Below are 23999 nucleotides of genomic sequence, written 5' to 3'. Positions count from 1 at the left end.
GAACCCTTTAGGCAAGAGATGTTGGTGGTCCCCTGGGCTGTCCAGAGCTTCATCCAATGTGGGAAAAAAATTGGTCAACATCAATGGAAGACTAACTACAACCCACTCTACATCCTTTGACTCTTCCTTAAAAACACTACAAAACAATACGTGAAACCAAATTAAATTGGTGTGAAAAAGGTGGAGGTTGGAAGTTCTGGAAAAAAAAAAAAAGACAGACTCTGCCTGGGCCTGAGAGGTATGAGAGCCCATCCTACATACTAGAGGAAACCTTCAGCAGCTCAGAATAGGTATTTAAATCCATCAGCTTCATTATTAGTGATTACCTGTAATTTTACCTGGAGGGCGTTTATTTTCTAAAAATAAAATGAAATTATCTCAGTGCCTTCACTCCTTAGTTAAACAATAACTTTATCTCCTGGGAACATCTCTCTGTCCTTAGCAGCCTGTCTAGGAGGTGTTTTAGTCTTAGATGCCCCAGATCATGTTAGAGTTCACACAACTGAACACCGAGCTTCTGCAATGTGTTAAGCCACTTCTTGGCCAAGTTTTCTTGTCTGAAGGAGATGACAACAGCAGCCCGAGACCTTTAAAAAGATTTCTGTGCATCATGCCCACACAGGTAGCTAAGAAGTGTAACCAAATAATCAGACTGAAAAGCACGGCTTGATTTGTTTCCTCTGCATACAGACCTGTGAGGTTTTTCTAATTTTCACTTGTTTTGCATTGGGTGAAGAGCCCAGTTCACCACCATCCAGCCCCAGAACGGAACAGCTGCTGTTACTCTGAGGTGCCAACCCATGGGTTACAGGGAAGTGTCGGTGTACGAGGTCCTCGCCCGCCGAGTCTCTAATTATTATTACACGAACAATCACAGCAGCGGCGTCTCTCGATGCGATACCACGACGAAAATACTGGGTGAAGGATTTAAAAACAAAAGGCAGAAAAGCGGCAAAACCCAACACTGCCCCTTCATTCCCTCACGCGAGGCGCTCCCCCCCCTCCGGCCCCGGGGACCCCGGGGCTCCCCCGACGGCTCCTCGGGGCTCCTCAGGGGCAGGGGGCGAGCCGAGCAGCAGCGAAGGGACCCTCGGAAGCCGCGGGTAGCCGGGGACCACGCCGAGGGATGCCAGGGGCGACCCCCGAAGCCGCTCCTACCCGCCCGCCCGCCCCGTCTCACCCCGGATCCCGCCCCCGGAGGCAGCCCTCTCTCTTCCCCGAGGGAGCCGGCTCCGCTCCCCTCGCCGGGCGGGCAGGATCCAGACGGCAGCTCCGAGGTAATTATTAATAGCCGTGCCCACCGGCACGGGGGGCGGGAAGGGGAGAGGTGAGGATAAAAGGGGGCGGCGGGGGGCCGGCAGGAGGGAGCCGCCGTCGCGGAGCCCCGCCGGCAGCATGGCCCCGCTGCTGCTGCTGCTGCTGCTGGTGCTGCTGCTCGGGCGGCCGCTGCTCGGGGCACCGGGGCAGGGATCGGGCACCTGGGCCCGCTTCGCCCGCCTGCCCTACCCGCAGGACCAGCTCTTCCTCCACGACACCTTCCCCGACGGCTTCCTCTGGGGTGTAGGCAGCGCTGCCTACCAGACGGAGGGCGGCTGGCGGCAGGAGGGCAAAGGGGCTTCGGTCTGGGACACCTTCACCCACCGCCCCGCCACGCCACCCGGTGCTGGCTTCATGGGTCCGACGGGTGGCGATGTGGCCAGCGACAGCTACAACAATCTCTTCCGCGATGCCGAGGGGCTGCGGCGTCTGGGGGTCTCCCACTACCGCTTCTCGCTGGCCTGGGCCCGGCTGCTGCCCAACGGCACGGCGCCCCTCAACCCTGCTGGGTTGGCCCACTACGACCGGCTGCTGGGCCGCCTGCGGGCGCTAGGCATGGAGCCCGTCGTCACCTTGTACCACTGGGACCTGCCGCAGCACCTGCAGGACACCTTTGGTGGCTGGGCCAGCCCTGTCCTACCCGAGCTCTTCCGCGACTATGCCGAGCTCTGCTTTCGGCATTTCGGAGGGCAGGTGCGCTACTGGTTGACCATGGACAACCCCTACGTGGTGGCCTGGCACGGCTACGGCACAGGGCGGCTGCCGCCGGGCGTGCGGGGAGGCCCGCGCCTCGGCTACCGGGCAGCGCATCACCTGCTGCAGGTAAATGGTGGGTGGGCAGCGGGAAGGTGCGGGGCCTTCACCTCCCAGCCCTGGTGGCTCTTTGGCCCATGGGTTACGTCAAAGGGAAGGGTGCCCTCAGCTCACCCTCTTGCGTGGACCCATTGACCAGTCTGCTGCTGGCATGGAAGCCAAATTGGCGTGGAACAAGGGTTGGGGCTGAATGTGCCTCCAGCTCCCTGATGGCAGGTGGGCAGCCAACTTGGGTTGGCCAACTGGAGGCACAAACTTTGTGTTTGTAGTTGTTTTAAGTAAATGTCAACGCACCGAGTCAAAACGTTCTCTGTATGCAACAGAAATGTTTAATTCTACCCTCCAATGTTTGCAAATGTGTGCCAGTTCAGTGACAGCTTACAGTTACCGTGGAAGTACTTAACACAGATATTGAAGGAATTCAAGCGTTTGATTAAAAAAAAAAATATCTCTGAGTTAATGGAGATGGTAGAGTTGGCTGAAATGTCATATCGAAAGATGTTCTTAACAAAGTATGGGCTTTTCTGACAGCGTGAGCAGTTTTTAGGAAAAAAAGACCCTCTGTTCCTCAGCTATTCTAGTAAGTGGCATCAGTAATTTGCTATAAATAATTTTTATGCAGCGTATCTATATATGCTATAATTGTAAAGTGTGATAGAAGCACTTGTGGATTTTCAGGGAGGATTAAGCAAAAGTGTGTACAATTTTTTTCACCAACAGGCTAAAGGATTCAGTCTGTCCAGATGTAATGGTATGGCCACTAAGGCATGATCTATTGTACCTTGATCCACATTCACAAACTCTGCTAATGTCCTGCTCGGTGTATGCTTATCATCAGCAGGTGTGTCATAGAGTCTCATAAAAGATGAGAACATTGAGAAAACATCCAAGACATCTTACCCAACTTTTTGCTGCTTTCCTGCATTACCTTTGCATTGTTTAGTGTTACAAGTATTTCAAGGCAAAAGACAGGTGGGGAAGATGTGGGCAAGGTATCAGAAGGCACTGAAATTCCTGGTCCCATAACTTTTAAACCCTTCAGCAGCCCTCAGGGTGCACTTGGCCAAGTTCAGTGCTGTGATTATACAGTTCACTCAACTAAGCAAGTAAATGAGTAAAGCTATTCATAAATTTCAGCATTTGCAGGAAAGGTCCCAAATTTTGCTGCAAGGCTTTATCATCTAACGCTGTTCTGCTTTTCATAGAGTCATTGAATAGCTTTCAGTGAGTTATTCGCTATTTCACTAACTTTTCATAGTTATTCTGAAGGCACTGGGACTGCATATAGGGTGAGGGCTGTCAGCCTGGGGTGCAGAACCTCAGGAGCAGAAGCTTGGTTTCTCTCTTCATACAGAGGACACACAACAGAAATCATTAGAGCTGCAAACACTAGCACTCGGGTTGTCAAAATGAAGAGTACCTTGGAATCATTACTTCAACTCCAAGGATGGCAGGTTTACTGAGATGGAGTTTACATGTTGTCTGTCACTTTATTTTTTCTTTTTTTCTGAAGTGCCTCCTTTGCCATGGAAAATGGGCAGTTAATGAGGCAGTTCATATTCTGTATGGTGCTCCACTCCACCCTTTGTTCAGTTTTTAGCTTCAGACTGGAATTAATACAGGGCTTTGAGAACAGACAAATAAAGATAAACACCCGTTTTGTCCTTGGCTTTTCCATAGTGCTGTCTGTCTTGAGTATTTATATCCCACATCACCACAGTATCTGAGTCTCTCATAATCTGTAGCATATGCTTGTTTTCATAAAAGCCCTCCAAAGAAGGGAAGTGCTTTTTCTATTTAACAAATTAGAAGCCAAGGCACAGGCTTGCCTAGGCACTGTGGAAAATATAATTAAATAAGGAAAGTTTACCAATACTTCTTGTAGCGATAGAACCTCAGCATTAGTTTTTCCCTCGTGACCTCATTCAGCTTGTTCACGATTAGTAAAAACTTCGTTTTATGCAACAGTGTAAGGCATCGTTTTTTCCACATTTTGTGAACGAGGAACTGAAACACAGGTACGGTTAAGACCAAAAGTGTCCACTGCCTGTTAGTGCCCTTTTCCTGGCATGTGTTTTTTTTTTCCCATTGGTTACACTTTCAGTTCTTCTACAAGTCTGATCTCAAAATCTCAGATTGTTCACAGAGAAATCAAGGGATGTGGAGTTCATGGAGAACTCCCATCTGTGAATCTGGCTCCAGGTAGGAATCTTTAGCAGAGGCAGAGATAGAGCCTTAAGGACAGGAAAGTTAGCAGCTTTAGCACTGCGATCCTCCTTTTTTTTTCTTTTTTTCTTTTTCTTATGTTTCCATAGTTTATTCATATAAAACCTTTCAACTTGTGCAAGCAATGAGGTAGGAAGCTACAGGGTATTGCTTCTTTGACTACACAGCCTGACATCCATAGAGAAAGCGTATGTAATCATGTAATGAAAGACAAAATTATACCACATATGGTAAAAGCGTTGAATTACATTTCCATGTGCAAATTAAATTCTCCTCTTACATAATTCTAGAGTGATTGACTTTACAACTTGAATAATGTTTTTTAATGGGTGTGGGGAAGTGCAAGTAATTTTGTAGGTGACTTGGGTCAGTTATTCTCAGGAACTCATGCAGCCTTCATTTGTATCAGGAAGCTGTACAGCTGTTGCACTACCTCTTAATAACATCATTTGGAGGATGTGCACAGCACCAGTGCTGCCAGGAGATACACTCCTCACAGCCCCGTCTATAAAGATGAGGTTTTATTACCCCCCCCCCAAAAAAAAAAAAAAAACCAACACTTTTAGCTGCCCAAATTTTGGTGCTTATGTCTTACATTACCCGAAACATCCAGTCCCGAGCTTCCCCTAATCCTCTTTCCTTCTCCGTGGTGTTCTTGTCTCTTTTCTTCCCAGTGAAAATGAGCTTGCAGAATGTGTTTGTTTTTTAAAACGTGAAACCCATCCTCATAATTGTTTGGTTCTCAGTAAAGGAGCAGACTAACTCTTAATATGCTTGCTTTCTGGCATTTTTTTCCTTATTTACAATATGCAGAGTGTTTTAAATGTCTTGTTTCTGCATTTATTCCAACCGAAGACCCTCAGGAGTGGAAAGCTTAATAGCTAGTGAAAGCTGATGTCTACTAATTTATTTTACTGGATGCCAATTACGTTAAGAGACTAAATCATTTCCTTTAAATTCTTGAAAATTCAACAGATACGAATGTGGATTTTGGGCTCTGTCTTTTTGAATGAATTATTTATTATCTGAATAGATAATCAAATAAGTCTTTGATTCAATTCAGGTTGTTCAGTTGAGGGCTGGTGTAAACAGGGCAATGAAGTTTGATCTCATTAATGATGCTTAAATTTGGTTTGAATGGATTTCATCCTATTGCACTACATTTTTAATTACTCATTTTTCTGAACTTCCACAACTGAGTCATGTCAGACTCCAAATGGATAGAGTAAGAGACACTTTTTATAAAGACCAAATAGTAATAATGTAAAAACAGGAATAAAAAAATATTCAGTGGATGCATCCTTGGTTGGTTGTTGAGGGATGTTGATCAGTATAGGCTGAAAACTACACTCTTTTATAGTATTTCCACTGACACTTGAGTTGCTTTTGACATATCTAAGCCCTTCAAACCTGCTGAGAAACAGAGGAAGCCATGCTCATTTATTCACAAAACAAATTGGGTAGATCAAGTACAGTTCATAAAGCTTGGCATTCTCCTGATTCAACAGCCAGAAAATGTCATGCCAGCAATCTCATGTGTATGATGCATTTCTTGTTGAGAGGGGTCGTTCAATGTGATATATTCTGTTTTTTGCAAATGCATTTTTTTCATTACTGGTTCACAGTATATTGTCTGAATTGAACATACTTGGATTTACTCAATATAAACAGCATTTGCAGAAACAGAAGAACACTTTGTTTCCGCAAAGAAGTGAGTGGAACTGCTGCTTGGAAACCAGTCACGTAGCAACAGAGTACTGATTTCCTTTCCCTTCCAAAACAAAAGGTAAGTACTCTTTTGTTGACCTTCAGCGCTAAACCTAATAAAGTTTCAATAATTGCAGCATAGGAAAGCGGGCTTTTCTTGGTGCGTACTGTTTCTTTCAACATTCAGACAGCCATCAAAGTTTCACTCAGTGCAACCGGAATACTTTTGGATTTTCCTGGAAGTAACACAGATCATCATAGCTGTCAAACAACATATATAATTTTTACAAAAAAGAAGGAAAAATTCAAAGCAACATTATTTTTATTTTTTTTCCTGTTCTTGTTTTCTTAAGACTTTATTCGAAGAAGAAAAAACAAATTGGTTCTGTTTCCTGTTCTGAATCTGGTCTTTTTCTCAGTTGGGTAGTATATATTCGCAAAGAATTTGCTGCAGTAGTGATTATGCTAATCACCGATCATTTGAATTAAGTAGTTTTCAAACACCAGAGATGACAAACACGTACAGTCAAACCATAAAGCAAATTCAAATCAGATGCTGCTCTTTTCTGTTCCAGTAGCTAGGATTGGTTATGCTATGTTCACAAATTATAACAGCTGTAAGTTGACATACCTTTCTGAAGCTTTAATCATCAAAAGAAAAAAATAAATTGAACTTCATTTTAAAATGTGGTAAACAGAGGAGTTTGATCTTTCACTGATACTCATTTTATTAAAATTAGTTCCAAAGATAGAATGAATAACTTTCCCCTTGCCATTTCTACCTGATTGCATACACATTTGCAGAAGAAATGTTGTTTTCAAATATTCTGCTGAAATAAAAAAGCATTTCGATATCTGTAAAGAGTATTTTGACCCTTAATTATAGAAATATCATGACTACTTGGAGAATAAGGTTTTGTCTTGGAAAAGTAGAGTGGGCTCCCTCAAGTGTACAGGTTCTATAACGTTAAAAGCTTTTTAGAGATTGTAGAAAGACTTATTAAAACTGAACAGGCAGGACCTAGAAATGCTATACAAGTTATTGAAATGGGATGGAAGCAGAATTCATGTGTTCTCTATGTGGAAGAGCACCAGTTTGAGCCCACAGGGATAAGTCCCATCTCAACTCCTTGTTGTTTATTTTGAGGATGAGCATTTGTTATGGGGGTCCCTGTTCCCATTTTGAGGATTTTAGTGCTTAGTAGTTGTGGCATTTATAACCAGGAATCTTTGTATTTGATTCTGTAGACAGCCCCAAATCCGTGTTTTCACATCTCATTTTAAGTGCCATGTGCCTGATTTGTAGTTGTTGACATAGCAGTTGCTGGAGGTACCTAGGTGATATTTCTGGTTCCTATCCAAGGTAATCTAGTATGCTTCCTTTCTAAATACCATGCTTTTCATTTAAGATCAAAGTTTTTATTTAACATGTTGGGCAGGGCTCTGTTTGGTGTCAGAAAGATAATGAGTACTGATTAACAGCAGTTTAATATAGATAAGGGCATTTAGATAGGCAAAAAAAAATCACAGCTTACAAAGTCTCATTGGATGCATGAGTGTAAAGCTGTCTGCTCCTTGATAATCTTTTATTTCCCACTAATAAGAGCCCATAAAATATGATACATTCTTGGTTCTCTCTCTTCAACTTTCAACTTTCCTGAATTAGAAGAGGTCCTCTATTTGTTACATTTTGGGGGGATCTGAAGTGAAGCGTGTGGAAGGTCTCCTTAGGGATAAGGAAATTTGGAGATGTTGTATTTTAAGTGTTTTTAAGCGACTAATATACATAGCCTTCTTAGACTGGGAGGAGCAGGAAAGAGCAAACAGACACACGTAGGTACTCTGTAGTTTGCTTTGCTCCAGTTAGTGGAGCCTTGTGATTTACAGTTTGTAGTTGGCAGAGTTGGAGGGCTGTTTGCTAATCCTTGCAATTGAGCATGCGATTTGTGTGTTTGGTTGTTGCTGATGAATGGTTAAACTGCTGAACTTAATGTGAAGGTGCAGGGATGGTCCTGGCAAAGTTTTATAGAAACCAAGAAGTCAGCAATCAAAGGAACATTCTTGCAGAGACTTGTAAGTGAAAAACATCTATACAAGGAGATTCTCTTCTTCCTTTCCATGATGGTAAAAACAAAGAAGAGGAAATGATGGAGAAATGCTTCTGAAGAAGTAGGGGATGTGACCTCCATATACAATGATGACACAAGTTGTAGAAATTAGAGAATGTATGTTACCTATTTTAAATACTAAATAAAAACTTTTCATGTTTGAATATCTGCCCTGCCAAAGCTCACATAAGACTGTCTCAGGTAAACTTGTGACTGCTGATTTTAGATTAAGTCTGTGAATATGAAACAGAAGAATAAAGTTGTAGAAAATATCTCTGGATGTTTTGGAAATTACTGAAATAAAGATTGGACAGATATCTGAGGGAGAAGGTGACCCATGGAATATGAGCATGAATATAAACATGAGAGAAAAGACTGGCTTCTGGAAGAGAAATAGGTCTGATTTTCTGCACTGGAGAGAAAATATGCCAGCAGAAACAGAAGGCGGCTTGCCAAGAAGGAAGAGTAGTAACTGACTAAGCACAAGAGGAGAACGAAAGACATGCTGGCCATAGCCAGGGATTGGAGCTTTTGGAAAAAAATGGGATGAGTAGGAGACAAATGGTAACAAGGATATAGAAGGATATAGAAGAATTAGTGCTCACCAGTGCTCTCTATAAATACTCCTGGGCATAAATATTAACGAGAGGAAGAAAATTTAGAGTTAAAGGACAATATGCTCACACACAAAAAAGGATAAAAATTCAATATCCATAACATTAGATTGGCTATTGGAATACATTGATAGCCCTTAGAGGATGAGTTTCTGGAATGGCCTTTCAGTGTTAGTGGTAGGAACAATATCTTTCTATAAGACAGAGAGATCCATTTGAGAAAAGACACTCGTGATGCATTTGGTGGTGGTGGAGATGGCAGGACTCCTAAACTTGTATTCTTCCTCTTTGCTGGCAGATTGGAGGCAGAATGATGTATGGCATAATTTAAGCTCTGGAAATGTAATTCAGTGGAAGAAAAATTGAAATATGATATATATTAACAGTGAATGTAGTTTGTTTAGGGTAGTGGTGATAGCAACTTACTTCTGGCTTACTGTAACAGCTTAAACTCTGCTCTGAGAGCACAAAACACCATAAAAACCCTGGCCTTCTATACTAAGTTTGTGGTATATCAGCCTGGAGATTTGGCAGGGAGGGTTCTTCTGGATGCACACTAGGTTAAGTAGGACAAAGCAACTGAAGAATCTCTGGGTTTGGCCACACTGAAGCATATTTTTGTGTTGCTTCGTTTTTATGTATGTTTAGTCTGGGAAGAAAATAGCGCTCTGTGTTACGGAGAGCTGCACAAGTTTAAAGTTTAGTTTTGTTTGGATTCTGAACAAAAAGATGCTCCAAATTCTCTCAGTTTCCAAAGCCTTTACAGATGCTGTTTACAACAGCTGCTGAAGGAACCGAGGGGCTGGGACTGCGGACGGTCGCAGGGCTGCCGATTGCTGTGGGGTGGGAAGCACAGGGGTTTCTGCACGTCGCAGGATCCGGCCGCCCTGGGAGCCTGGGGGTGCTGTGAGGCCCCCTGCGACCTGCTGTTGGGCAAGGGGCTGACCACGTGCATCTCCAGCAGGTCTGCACGTGGCAATTTTGATACTTGCACTTTGGGACACGATAAGGGCTGAGCGTTGAGTTCTGTTTTAGTCAGCTTAGCACACCTCTAAGGACAGCTGAATCGTTTAAAATTGACCAGGAGAGATTATACTGTGGAAATGCCTCGTTATTTCGTGAGTCCAAAAGTCAACCCAGAAATGCTTTTGTAGGTTAATCAGTTTAATGCCCTTACTAACGGCTAAGAATTGTTGGCACCCCGGGATTATATCTCGCTGGACAAGTTTACAAGCTCTTTGCTTTACAGTTGGGAAGATAGCAGCATCTGTTTGTTTTGATCCCGCTTCTAGAAAAGACAGCAAATAGTTGGGTGGGGAGAGGGCACAGGCTTGTAGTTGGTCACACGCTCTGATAAGAGCTCACTGGGATTTTCCAATGCCTTTTTCTCAGTCAGCTTTTTTCTTGTTCTTTTGAATATGCAATAGCTCCACTGGATCAGTTGTTTTCCAGAGCTGAGGGCAAAGTTTACCCAATTTGTTTATTTAACTTTCAGCGTTTTAAGGAATAATCTTGTTTTTGCTGCAGGCATGTAGCAAATGTAGTTATTGATTAATTATTCTAATTTTCTTTCCTTAAGTATGTATGGAAATGATAGAATTCTGCAGCATTTATTTTCTTTTGAGATTTTGTTTGGGAATATATTGCATTGTCAGGCTGAACAATGATTTTTTTGTTTTACATTGTCTAAGTAATAAAATTTTACTTAAAAGTCAATCCAATAATTCTGACCTCGGGTTTGGAATGAAAGTTCAGCTGGCTCGTGATTGTTCAGTGATAACACGCTTGTTGTAATACACTTATTTCATTCTTCAATTCTTTTCCTGTTGTAGCACAACGTTAACTTGGGTACAGGCTGTGTTTGGAGACAGAGTTTTCAGGTCACTAACAGGAGAGAAAGATCACCAAACAGCATGGCCATCATCACTTAAATATCCCACGAGGAGGCAAAACCCAGGCCAGAAAGAGTCGTAACAGAAGCACGGGGTGATAGGAAAAAGGAGCAATAGGAAAACGGACAGTGAATGAGGAGGTGGGGAAATGTGGGGTGACGTGGTGAGTGGGAATGCAGGAGAATGGGTTTATGAGAAAATACTGCATTGTTGTGTGCATATTTAGCATTTAAAATTAAACTTGGTGTGAAATGAGCTGGCCTGGAGTCCCCCAGAGGTGAGCCATTCTCTAGTTCATTTTTATTTATAAATGTCATATGAATTTTTCTGTGGGAAGCTGGCTAGTGATTTAATGAAATCACAAACCATGCTTCACAGTGATGGAGCCTAATTCCAAGAGCCAATTTTGGCTTTTGGTGCTCCTTCTGCCATCCTCCCATTGCCATCAGCACTGAGAGATGGCGGACACTGAACATCCAAAAAAAAAGGAGAGTTGCTGTGTTAAGGCAGGGCTTTTCAAAGGAGCTTAAGGGAAATCAATGAGAATTGAATTTTCCATAAACTTTTTTTTTTTTTTTGAGAATCCTGTCACTTCCAAGCACATAAGTAAATTATGAAGTTGAACAGATGTATTCCTTGAAAAAAGATGTTTATTCCCGTATTCATGTAGCACGTCTACCATGCCAAGTGTAGGACTTTGAAAATGCACCGAAGGATCTGTTGAGCTGGATTTATTATAGCAGTTCCTTTCCCAGCCATTACAATTCCTCTTGTTTTGAACTTGGGTAAACCATTAAGGGCAAGGAACAGAGCTGCAGGAATAGGGTCCAGCTGCAGTTTTACTTCCTAATAATATGCTTGGTACGATCAAAAATCCCTCTTATTCTTTCTCATCATTACCTGCCATTAGTGCCCCCCAAACCCCCATCATGCCAGCTAGCCTTTTCTCAGATTCCTAATGACTCCTGTTTTCAGAAAGTAATGTAATGTAATTAGAGCAAATCAGAAGGATCTAAAACCTATACAGCTGGAATTTGCTGATTCATGGAAGTTAAAGTATTTAAGAGAGATCCTTCAGTTTTCCAAAGGAAAAAAAAAAAAAAGAGAGAGAACTAAGGGAAAGAAAAACCTACCATTTTAGTTTTAATTTACCATGGAAATTCTTGCTGTCCCATTTTGCCGTGTTATTGAAAAATTTCATTTTGATACAGTGAGTCAGTCAGTCATTTCAGATGCTGCCTTCTGTATTCTTTCATTGGATGAGTGCCCACTGCTTCAAATTGGGTCAGTTTACCCTTGTGAAATTGCTGTATAACCTGCTGCAATATGACTGACTTCTTGAAGCTGCAGATTGATACCTTTTATTCTTTGATGAAAGAAATAAAACAGTCTCAGAGGTGTCAGGATGGAAGTCTTGCACCATAGCACTTTCCCCGTGTCTCATATTAGTAGCTGGGCTGCTGCTTATGCCACTTTTGTGTGAAACTGGAATTACTCAGCCATTTGTCCCACTCCCCATCTCTGTTTCTGGCAAACAGAAAAGCGGTGCTTGAAGGAGACAGTTGCTTAAAATAGGGGAGAATTCCAATAAAAGCAGCAACAAATTGGCACGAGCATCCTCAGAGTCTGGGTATTAAAACTAGCAAACTGCAGCACAGAGCAGCTCAGAAATGGCTTATTTCCATAGCACAGCTTAGGGTAATGATATAGAGACCACTTTGAAATTGGCATTGTAGAGGAGGAGATACTAGTTCTGGCTTGTGTTAATCTGATTTTGGACATTCTGGCCTGGTGGTCAGGGAGGAATTTCACCCAAGTTATACAGTCAAGGAACAGTGATGTGTCTTGTTCAGCCTCCTTTTTTCCCTCTGTCTGTGCCATGGAAGGTAGCCAGGTTCCCAAGTTTGTTAGGGCATTTTATTTAAATCATTTCCATTCTGTTGCAAGGGTTTAGGATTCTGATGGTATCTTTGTTCTCTCCTGTTTTATTTCTATGGCCCATTGTGATGTTTGGAGCATTTGGGTGGCTTTTCTTGCATTAAAAGGTTTCAGGATTTGTTTTGTGGCTCACAGTGCCATGAACCTGGGAAAGAAGTGTTGAATAGTGGATACTGTCGTGTAGTGTCTGGAGCTAAAATCTTGTTATACTATTACAGGCAACTAAATGTGACGATCGACATATCTCCTTTCAATGTTTTGCTAATGGACTGTTCATTTTGTGGGAGTGCTTTTGGGGAATATATTTAGGAATGAAGTGAGTATGGAAGTGTGAAAGTGGGAGAGCAATGGGAAAGGGTCAAACATACATTGGATCATCATGTTCCCAATGTGGGAAAGGACCTGGAGATTCTGGAAAGAGACTTGCAGGGCACTAGCATTTCATATTCATAGACAGTAGACCTAAGACCATGTAGAAATGCCTGAGCTATTCAAGCATCTTGGGGACAAGGCATACTGGGAGGTATGCAGAGACAAGGGAGTCAACAGGTATGTCAAATCTATAATGTAATTAACCAAAATAGACAGTTAACTATCAGTGAAAGAGGCTTCCTGTGACACTAATGCTGACATTGGACATAAGACAGAAGCAGCAGCAATGACAGCTGCCCAACAAGCTGCCAGGCAGACTCTTTTTTTTTTTTTGATACATCACTGTTTGTGTAATAAAACAACTTAGTATTTCTAAGTGGCTGGTGCAAGCAGTTGAAATCTTATGGGAGTATTGCAGAAGAAACTCATAGACCAAGATACGTTGCAGGAGACAGTCTTGCTCATTTGAAATCAGACTTTCTGCAGTGTTCCTTTTTTCTGTGGTCCAAAGACTTTTCTAGTTAGATGGCTTTTAGTGGTTTTCCTGTACTCAGTCAGTAAAACACAGCACATCTTGTTTTATCATGAAACATGAGTAATGAAGCATTTTTATTTGGCTGATTTTGCATCAGGGTTTTATACAAGTTGTTAGAATTTGTCCTTGGATGGTACTGACAATCCTTACCTATCTCTAATAATATGCAAAAGAAACTGGTTCTCAAAAGACATCAAAACTGAACTCTGTCTTCTTGCCAAATGCAATGACTTGGGCAAAGTGTTGTTACTCAATAGCAGCTTTCATTTTTCAAACATCTGTCCACATGTTGGATTTCCTCACTTACAGCAAAGTTGACTGCTTGTGCTTATTATCCTGTCCTATCTGACATAGAGAGGAATTGAGAAGATTGAGAAGATTTCCTCTTCTCAATCCCATTCCCCTTGACAGCTTCATTATCCTCATCATTGGCTATTTTTTGTGTCTCCTCATTCCCAGCACAGAGGGTTATCTTCTCTTCAGTACTTCTGAATGTCCCATCCTTATTTTGCAAGATTGTAGATCTTTCAGCATCTCCTCAGATTGTTTCTCAGAATAATCTGCTCTTCCTAAAATGCCTACTGCTGAACACCTATGCGGTCTTGGTTAAGGAAAGAAGGATGATCTTGTAGTGAAGACAGACAGCTTGGTTGAGAGCTTGGATTTCTGAATCTAAGAACAGGTGGAAAGGAAAACAGGTAGTATTTTTAAAGATTAATTTCCATGTGTTAGAAGCTTGGATACTGAATATGAGGGCCAGAGAAAAAAAAGAAACATTAAACTATGGGAAGTTAGATGTTGTGTTTTGAGAGGCTTTTCTCATGTTCCACTATTTTTTATGGCAGAGACCATGTAAAAGTACATAAGTGAAGAATGAGTTTGATTTCAAGCAGAGGAGTCTCAGGAGTAAGTTCCCTGGGTGCTGTGTCCTGTTCAGGTGTCCAGTCTCAGCACTCTCTCTGCGTTCTCACCCCACCTCCTCCTTCAGCTTCTCTGTAGCCAACCTTCTGTACTTGACTTTTGTGTTTCTTGTGACAAGCCACTGAATGATGGCCTTCTTTCTGTGGCATAGTGGGAGGAGGAGGATAGGATAGATTAATATGACACTTTGCAGTTTAAATAAGACATATGCTTAAATCGGGTCACTTACAAAGTTATAGAAATATTTTCAGGAGATAGCAAAAAGAAGAATCCAAGACTCTAAATGTGTGGCTTAAAGCCCAAGAGAAGTTCCAGTTGTGGGCTAGGAAGGAACTGAGTACAGCTCATAATTCATGTTTGCTTAGAAACAGGTGAGGGACACAAGTCTTACGTGTGTTCGTGGGAACAATCAATGAATGGAGAAGGGTAACATAAGGAAGGCTAATATAAGGCTAACATTAAAAGCTAACATAAGGAAGTAGTTTTTTATGGCCAATTAGGTGCAGGAACTCATCGTTGAAAGAGGTGACTCAGACCAATAATTAGGCAAAGTTAAAAAACAGGATTTGTAATGAATACAGATAACAATTTAAATTATTGTCTCCCACTTAGAGATCAGTATGATGCTTGAAGGGTGGAACACACCACATTTATCTGAGAGGCTTTCATGTTTTTTTCTGGAGCTTATTCTGGAACGTCAAAGGATATGAGATGGCTTGGACAGCTTGACCAGTTGCAGTCGTTCTTATATTCTGTTATTCTTCTAAAGGAGTGACAAGACACTGCTTTCTTGCTCCCCATGTTATGTTTCTGGTAAGATTAATTACTGACCTTAGAAGAACAGTATGCCTAATTGAGGGTGGACACAGCCAGTACAGAAATGGAGTTTCACTGTCGGTTGGCCACCAGCTCCTGAGCTCCACTTCATGGTGCTAACAGAAGAGTTGGATGGAGATTAGAGCCTGCAGGGTCCCCACGTTCACTTTTGTGTATAGCATGAAGGGTTTGTTGGTATTGGCACTGGGTGCAACTGGGACAATCCTCAACCTGCAAAGATTATCAATAGCAGATTATATTCATCCAAGATCTGATAAAACGGTGTTAAACTTCCTGGGTTCATGTCCACCCTGAGCAACAGGTGTCAGCAGCAGGGCATTTTGCTAGCTTGAGTGAGGCCATAGCATGGAATATAGGTCCTATATTCCACAGTTTGCTGGCATCCCAGTGCTGTCTTCCCAGCAGCGTCTGCATCAGCCCTGAGACACAGTTTGGCATCTGCCTGGCTTTTCAATACTTGGCTTTTCAATAACCGTTGTAAAATGTGGTCTAGTGTAAAGATATTCCCCTTTAAGTGGCTTGGCAGCATTCCCAGTGATCCCAGAGGGAAAAGCATGTGGGACTTGTTCTCCAGCTTGGAGCCAGCTGTCCACTGGGCTGACCAGGGGTGTAGCTGTGTGTACTTTGGCTCTGCACCACGGCGAGTGAAGACACTGGCTAAGCTGCACTTGGTTCCCTGCAAAACTTTGGCATAGAGCTGCTTTATGTGAAGTGGTGGGTCAAGAGCTTGAGTCATACAGCAGTGCTCTGTCAGGGCTGGCAATGGCTGGGTAGACACCTCTCCCTCGCAGGCTGGGGAACAGACACAGGGGAAAGCAATCACATTTGAGCTAATTTTAGAGGTTTTCAGCAGAGACATCCATGTTTGAGCTCACCATTCTAACTTTATTTTACAGGTGATGGAGAGAAGTGAGCATGGTGAATCTAATCCTAAGAATAATAATAATAATAAAAAAAAAAGATTAATTTTCCCATCTCTGTCTATGGGGTATAAACAATCCATGGTGAGAAACTCGAACATATATATATATATATATTTGTAGACAGACTTTTACACTTAGTTTAATGAAGGTGAGGGGAAGTGGGATGGATGAGAGAGGAGGGGAGTACTGGAGGGCCAGTACAAAAATTGGATTGAAGTACTTAGTGCTCCTGTGACTTCTCGGATGGTGAACTCTGCCATATGATCTGGATTGTATGCACGTTTTGCCTGAGCCTCACGTATTTCAGGCATCTGGTGTCTGCTGCAGATCTGTGGGGAAATCCAGTATCTCATGCTCTCCTCTGTTTTTTTCTGAGCACTCAGCTGAGTCTTCTGACACAGGGAAGCATCTGATGGATGGCAATACAATTCCCCCTGCAAGGGCAGTCAGCAGCACTTGCTTGGTCTTCTATAGCTGGACCAAGCAAATGGCTGTGGTTTTCCACACAAGATCTCATGGATGTCGAGTAGCCTTATCCTGTGGTTCTTCACATAAGGAAAAGTAGGACAGGAAAAGACATACAGCCGTCAGGTAGAGGGGAATTAAAAAAAATCCACTTCAAAACCAATTAGTGCTTTTTGTCTAATCTGTCAAGATCATGTTGAGCACTGGGTTTCATAGACAGGAAGGTTAATGAGGATGAGGCTTGGATGAATGGAAATAACTACAGGTGCAATGGACCCAAAACACTGTGAACTTACGGTATCAAAGTCAAGCCAGACATATCTGATAGCTTTCTGCGATACCTGATTATCTAGAGAAATAAAATAAGATAAACCTAATCTGTATTTCAGTAAGACAGTCGAAATAGTGCCATGTGGGGAATTACTGTTGAGATCAGGAGGATGGGAATTTATAGCAATAACTAAGAAATTGCTAAAGAGGATATCACAATAGGTGGCACTGAAAGGAGAAGCATCAGGCTCAAGGGCAGTTCCTAGCTGAAGTTTTTAATGTTTTTTAACTCCCATGCTTTGGCACAGAGGAGGATTGCACTAATTAAAGCATGAGCTAAACTTCAGGAAACACTGCCAAGTGCAAAGGATCACCAGGATAATAAACAGATGAACAGAAAGACTCATAAGAAATTTTCTGTAAGAAGAGAACTTGCTGATCACAGCATGACCATAAGATGCCAATATAATCCAGCTGTGACAAAGACACATTTGTTTCTAGTCTGTATCAGGTGATGTTTCCAGCAGAGATGAGGAATTATCTTACCAGAACATGGCTTATTTACCTGAGCAAGAACCCTGGGAGAGGATATACTTGCTCTCTATAAATAGATCAGTGGTTGAAACAAGTGAAGGAAAATAACTGTCTAAGGCAAATGACAGTTTTGGTGCAAGAACCAAAGTGTTTAGACTGAACAAGAATAAATTTAACATGAAAATTGGAAAAAAAAAAAGGGTAACCATTTGTGAAGTCTGACTCTGCAGCAGTATTCCAGAGAGGATAGTATGAACAAAATACCTAGCTGATGTCAAAGTGAACCTGGATGGAGTTAGGAGTGGGTGGTTTGTATCATATTTATGCCCATAGCAGCAGGAGGGGTGAACCAGGTGCCCTTGAGGTTCTTCTTAATTTTATAATCCTGGTTTTCTAAACCCTGGCAGATAGTAGGCACAGGATCAAAAAGGTGGTAATAATTTTTCAGTAAAGCATTTTTTGTGTTTCTGTGAAAATTCTCAGGGGTCAGAATTCTTCTTTCACAGTAAAATGACTCATCACATTCTTCTGGAACATTGTATCATTTAACAAAACTTTTCCAGTGCCTTGCTCAGAATGTTTTATACTTTTATGTGAAATCCTTTTTTGTGTCCACAGTGAACATGCAGCAACTGATTAACTATCATCATGCAGGAACCTAGGGAGATGCAGAATTACCAGGACTAACTCCTAGTCTACAGTAAATCAGACTTGTGCTTCAGCATCAGGACTCTGCTTTCTTTCCCATTTTTTTTCCTGCAACAGTCACCCTGACAGGAGGGATTATATAGGCAGCACTCTCAGACTAGTAATAAACTTCTACTTTATATATGTATTAAGTATATTTAATTAAAGTGTGCTAAATTATATACTTTAAATTGGAAAGGACCAGTTAAAGACTTACAGGGTGTGGTTTGTCTCACTTTACTTTAGCTGTTGCATTGCACGGATGTACATCTGAGCTAGTTACCTTATGCCTCATTTATACTTTGGAGATACTTCTAGGGCATGGCACTTCCGATCAATTTTAGCATGCACATTAAGGTAAGATAAATTGCATCCAGATATTTCCTGATTCTTTCCATGGAGAGTAAAAGAAACGTGGAGCAAACAGGTCAGTCCTTTTCACGCAGCATGTCACGAACTTGTGGAAAGTATTGTGGGAACAGGTTATACCAGCAAACTCAAAAAGGGGGTAGGGAAATAGGTGAAGCGTGGGCCCATAAGCAGATACCAAATTCCTTTAGCAGGCAGGAATGTACCTTGTGACATTCCAACCAGGACAGTGTGGATGCCTGGGAAGCAGGAGGCTAAATCTCAGAAGGTGACTGGGTTCGCTTGCTCTCTTAAGATGGCACCATGTGTCCTGCTGCTGCTGTTGGAGAAGAGTACAGGCCTGGGTGGGCGAGTAGTATGACTGCAGAGCATCCTGTGTTCATTGAATCATTTAGGTTGGAAAAGACCTTTAAGATCATCAAAGTCCAACCATTGTCTTTATGTTCTAGGTGACCAGTGGCTCATTTGTAGTAAGCTCCTAATGCATCTAGTGCATTTGATTATAAATCATATCCTGATATCCTTCAATTATTTTATTCTTCAGAGTATGTAATTAAAATCCCTACATTTTCTTCAGTGTTTCTTCCCAACATCTCTGCTTTCTTGCATCCACTGGTATGAACAAAGTGGTTTTTGATTGCCAGAGATGGAGCCTTACTTTTCCTCAAAGTGCTCATTTCTGCAAAGGTGCTCTTTCCTCCCAGTAAGACAATAAAAATGTGTATGCATGTCTCTTGCAGAGTATCTTAGCTCTTCAACACAAGCATACATTCAAGTGCAAAAAAGCTTCCAGTGAAAAGCAGAATTTAGTTAATGCAGGGAACAGGAAATCTCTTCTGTTTCCTTCCTTCCTTTCTTCCTCCCTCCCTGCCTTCCTTCCTTCATCTCCACAAAACACCTGGCTTTTCAAGCTCTTCAGACCCAGATTCAGACCAACAGTTTGCTTTCAATTGGTGGCAATAATTAGTTACTGACGTGTGAGCTGCTCTCCTTCGCGTAACATCATTGATTGAACCAAAGTTTCACGTAAGCTGTGCAATCTGTGAATTTTTGAATGTCTAAGGCATCATGCTGATTTAGTGTATCTTCTGTTAAATCCATTTTCTTTTTCATTGTCCTTTGTACGACATGCTCACTGAAGGTCATGTTGGCATAACTGTAGCTAATGAATTTTTTCTCTAGGAAAAAAATTGCTGTACAGCTCTGTCACTACATTGTACACTGAGGTCTCTCAAAATGAAAGATTATTTTTGCGTTGGATTTTGATGAAAAATACAAAATGTTTCATGCTTTTGTTGTGTTAGGCTGTTTAAGCGTGCATCTATACAGGAATGTGTGTGCAACTTGAATCTCCTGATTGTCTCCATTTACTGTAATGCGTTTTGTAGCCTGAAGTGGTTTTGGGGTTCTTGTACTGGGTTGTTTTTGGATGAAGATAATCTGGAAACTGTGTTTCAGGGGTACACTTAGTGTACTCTAGCTGCTGATCAGCTTCTGGTCCATGGGGTGTTGTAGGTAACTGAGTCCTCAGAACCAATTATTTGGCTCTAGTGTTCTGTTGCTAAAGTAGATGTAGGTGCTATGGCTGGAAATTAACCAGCTACATATTATAATTATATTAGGCACGGGGATACACTTAATCTCCTTTTCTATCTAACAAGCCTGAAATATATGTAAGACATCTGGCTGCTTGCATGAGCTCGTACAGGTCAAAAAAAAAAACAAAAGAGAGTGTTTAAAAACAATTTGGTCACTGGATTTCTTGCTGTTCCTGCCCTCCACTAGTTAAGGCTGAGATGTCTGTTGTCTCCAGTGGGACTGTGACAGACACTTAGCTAGTTTACAGACACCTGTGTGGCTCAGAGAGTGTTTTGATGGATGTCTTCATGGAAATCTGTTGAAAGGTTTGCTATACCTGTAAAGCTCTTTGGTCAATTACTTAGAAACGAGGCATCTCTCCAAACTCTACTTTGAATTGCCCTCCTTTAAGGCAGGTGATATTTAAATGGTAGTGTCTAGTACTGTGGTGGTGAGAGCACAGAAGATGAAATAAGGACTGCTGAAAAAAAGAGTTGTAGTAATTAGCTTTTGCAACTATGTGTATTAAACCAACACGTGGCCTTTTCTTTATGACTTAGACCAAATAATTGCCCTGACAACAGTCCTCCTCCTCTTTTGCTTTATGCCTTTCTTTCTTTCTTTTTCTTCTTTTTTTTTTTTTTTCTGTAATGATTGCATGAAAACTCTTTAGGTCAATTTTTACTGTGATTTCTGTTGTGGATCGCTAAGGTTGAGATTGCAGTACATTGATGTGACAACCCTCCCCCCCATTCTATATTGCATCATATAAAAATATAGGACATACTTAAAAAAACAACAACTGTAACTGGTATTTTTACATCACCTCTCCTAACATTTAGCTTCCTAGCAACTATGCTAAAACATTCGATATTATGTCAGCCAAACTTGTTAAACTCTTTATATACAAACAGGTGAAACCTGGCTTACTTTCTACAGATAATCAACAATATGAACATTATGTTTATAACTTAAGAATTACATACTCTTTTAAATGCTTCTTATTTGTTGCAGTTTTCTGTCATATAAGATTCCACCTTTTAGCTTAAATGGTGTTTTTATTATGTTTGCAGACTGCAAGAATAAAGCAGGAAAACTTTCATTTGTACACTTTTGAGTTAACACTCATCTCTGTAGCAGAGCAATTTTATATCTGCCATTAAACACGCATTTAGAAACAGACATAAAGAGACTTATTCATATCTCAAAAGTGTATTTTCATGGTTTCAGCAGGCTTTGGATGAGGTTCTAAATGCATTTCCCAAATCAGAGGAGATATAAATTGAATCCAGTTTAATCTGTGACTGCAGTATAGCCGAAAGCTTGTAGAAGAACTTGGGTAAATACACATAAATTATCCTCGCTCCTGAAGAAATTCAAAAATTCAAATTCTGCCCTCCCTTTGCCACCTGCAATTAAATGTCCCATTTTGTTTCTCCATCTCTTACTGAAGTCATAATTCTGTTGCTTGAGTCTTTAAAAATGGTATACCCCAAGAGCTTCTCTTGCCCCAGCTGAGTCTAATTTTCCTGTCTTTCCTTGCTCTGGAATTTTTCTCTCCTCTTCTGGGTTCTGATTTGAACAGCTGTGCTTCATCTTCTCTGTGGCTGCTGAGGAGTGTGCAGATTCATGTAGTGAAGGTGCCTGACCAAAGTCTGCCTCCTCCAGTCACTGTATCTCTGCTGATGAGGCGTACCTTTGCTGAGTAACCGGTTTTAATTCTTCCCGTTTCACAGATCTTCCTTTTGTAGCCAAACATCGTGGAAGCAATAACATTAGGAAGAATTATGGCTAGTAGTAGTCAGTGTATTAATTACAACTTTTCATTTAGCCTTATGTATTGTTGCAAAGACAGGCAAACAACTGAGGCATCAAGACTTGCAGGGTGAAAAAGTCTAGCTTAGGTCCTATGACATATACTCTTCTACAGCATATGTCCTCAGTCATAAATTCCTATGATCACAAGGCTATCTCTTTAGAAACTGCTAGGGACAATAAAGTTGCACAAATAGACAAGCATGTGCCATTTGAGAAACCCAGCATATCCTGCCTAGCCTCCAGCTGTCCTCTGCCCAGCCTCCAGTCCAAAAAGCACAAGGTTACTGCAGGTTTGTGGTGTATCTGTTCATGCTTTGATAGTCCAGAACTTCCTAAATGGTGCCAGGTGCCTCTGTGTAAAGAACTGAATCTTAGGTCACAAGTGGACGTTGAGGTTTCTGACATCTAATGCTATGTGCAGGATCTGGAGCTGATTTACATGATCCTGTAGCTTGGTAGTAGCAATAGCAATACTGTAGTTACTGGGCTGTAATCCCTTTTTTTCACTAGTCTGCAAACTGTAAGCTATTATTCCTGAATCTAGTGATGATGCTGTGAATCCTCCTATGGTTTCTATGGATCAGGACGAAATCTTCTTGGACCTGTTAGCTCTTTTTTGCCTGGTGTGTATACATGTGATAACCTGTGTAGGTCTGAGAGTAGTCCACAGTTCTTTCTTCCAGGGTATACTTGCTCAGCACTTAATATTATTCTTCCATGTTTTACAAATTATGAAGTATAAAAAAACATAGGTAGAATTACAGCCACAGGCTGTAGAACCAAGTTCAAAATTCCTGCAGCTGAAGGAGGCCACACAAGAGGGATTCCCATCAAGAATGACACTCTGCCTTCTCTGTTGCAGTTGTTACGTGAGTAACTTGTTTGTTTTTGCAGTGCACTGCAATCATTGCTTTTGTGGCTTGTTTTACAATGGACTGGACTTCAGATGTTACAGAATGCTTTATTATCTGCACAATCACGCAAAAGCTACTTCAAAAGTTACTGGATTAAAGTTAATGTTGTGTACAGTTTCAGTGATTTTTGCAACTTGTAAAAGTGCTGTATAATTGAAATCACACCGTTCAATCAGTTCTGTTAAATGCACACAAACCACAACATTTCATGCAGGTTATACACAATGAGGTAGTTTATATTGATTGCTGTGTATTGGGCATGCATACAAACACAGCTGGGTCTCACGTAAACAGTTTCAGATTGATTAGAAAAAGAAGGAATAATTCTGTATTCACATCTGGTCAAATTATAATGTAAACAGTTGTCTGAAGATTGAAAACTGCTACCATCACACATATAGTGCTTATCCTGATGACCTGCTTCGTGCATCCATATAGAGGGTTGGTTGGACCTTTCTGTCCTACTCTGTAGTCCATTGTCACTGATACACAGCTCTTATCTCAGAATGATTAAATCTAATCGCCAAGGTTATAGCAGAGTAAACTCAGGTTATCGTGTCATCAGTGACTAAGCTAGATTTGAACATGAACAACCGAAATGTTTAGTTTAAAAAAGAATTTTTGTAGAGATCACAATTCAAGTAAGTCTCCTTCGTTCTGGGTTGAATTTGCTTGTATTATAGCACAGAGCTCTGATCCACTAATTTTGTTTTGACCATGCTTAATGATTCTCAGGTTTACCCTGTGTGCAAACACCAGTGTTACTTGCCATTGTCTGTCTGACAACCTGAAGTTTTTGCTGTCACTAAACAATGTTGCTTGCCTTGTGACTGTCATTAATTTATTTGATCCTCGTTCATTTAGTGCTACTGCGGTGTGTATGATCTGCCACAGCTTGTAAGACATCGGTTGTACATACATTGCCTAAATTTATAAATCCTGTACCAACTGCATAGGGCCAAACACTTTCCTGTTACCCACTGGAGAAGTCTTCTAATTTCTTCTTTGCTGTACTGCCCAGTGGCTGTTGTTTCTCTCAGAGGAACTTGCAACGGGAAAAGCTATCCCCAACACATTCATCCTGGGCTCCAGAAATGCCTTCTGATGCCATTTGGTGGGTAGAATCCAATCAAACTACCACTGCTGTGGTGGCCTCCTTCT

General features: G+C 41.5%; 1 protein-coding gene across 2 annotated transcripts in view; it reads left to right on the top strand.

The window, feature by feature from the left end:
• Positions 1 to 206: 206 nt before the first annotated feature.
• KL (klotho) overlaps positions 207 to 23999 on the top strand; it is a 51412-nt gene continuing 27619 nt past the window's right edge. The window contains exon 1 of one of the 2 annotated variants that reach the window (XM_083804832.1): positions 207 to 1277. In XM_083804832.1, the coding sequence (XP_083660958.1) occupies positions 801 to 1277 (477 nt within the window). In that variant the 5' untranslated portion in view covers positions 207 to 800. Of the gene's footprint in view, positions 1278 to 1312; positions 2140 to 23999 lie in introns of those variants that run through there. The other variant, XM_083804831.1, reaches the window with a different exon arrangement.

The sequence above is a fragment of the Anser anser genome (assembly GCF_964211835.1).
Source record: "Anser anser genome assembly, chromosome: 1".
NCBI classification, from domain to species: domain Eukaryota; kingdom Metazoa; phylum Chordata; class Aves; order Anseriformes; family Anatidae; genus Anser; species Anser anser.
The sequence above is the reverse complement of the archived record's forward strand: the minus strand, read 5'-3'. Positions and strand labels throughout refer to the sequence as shown.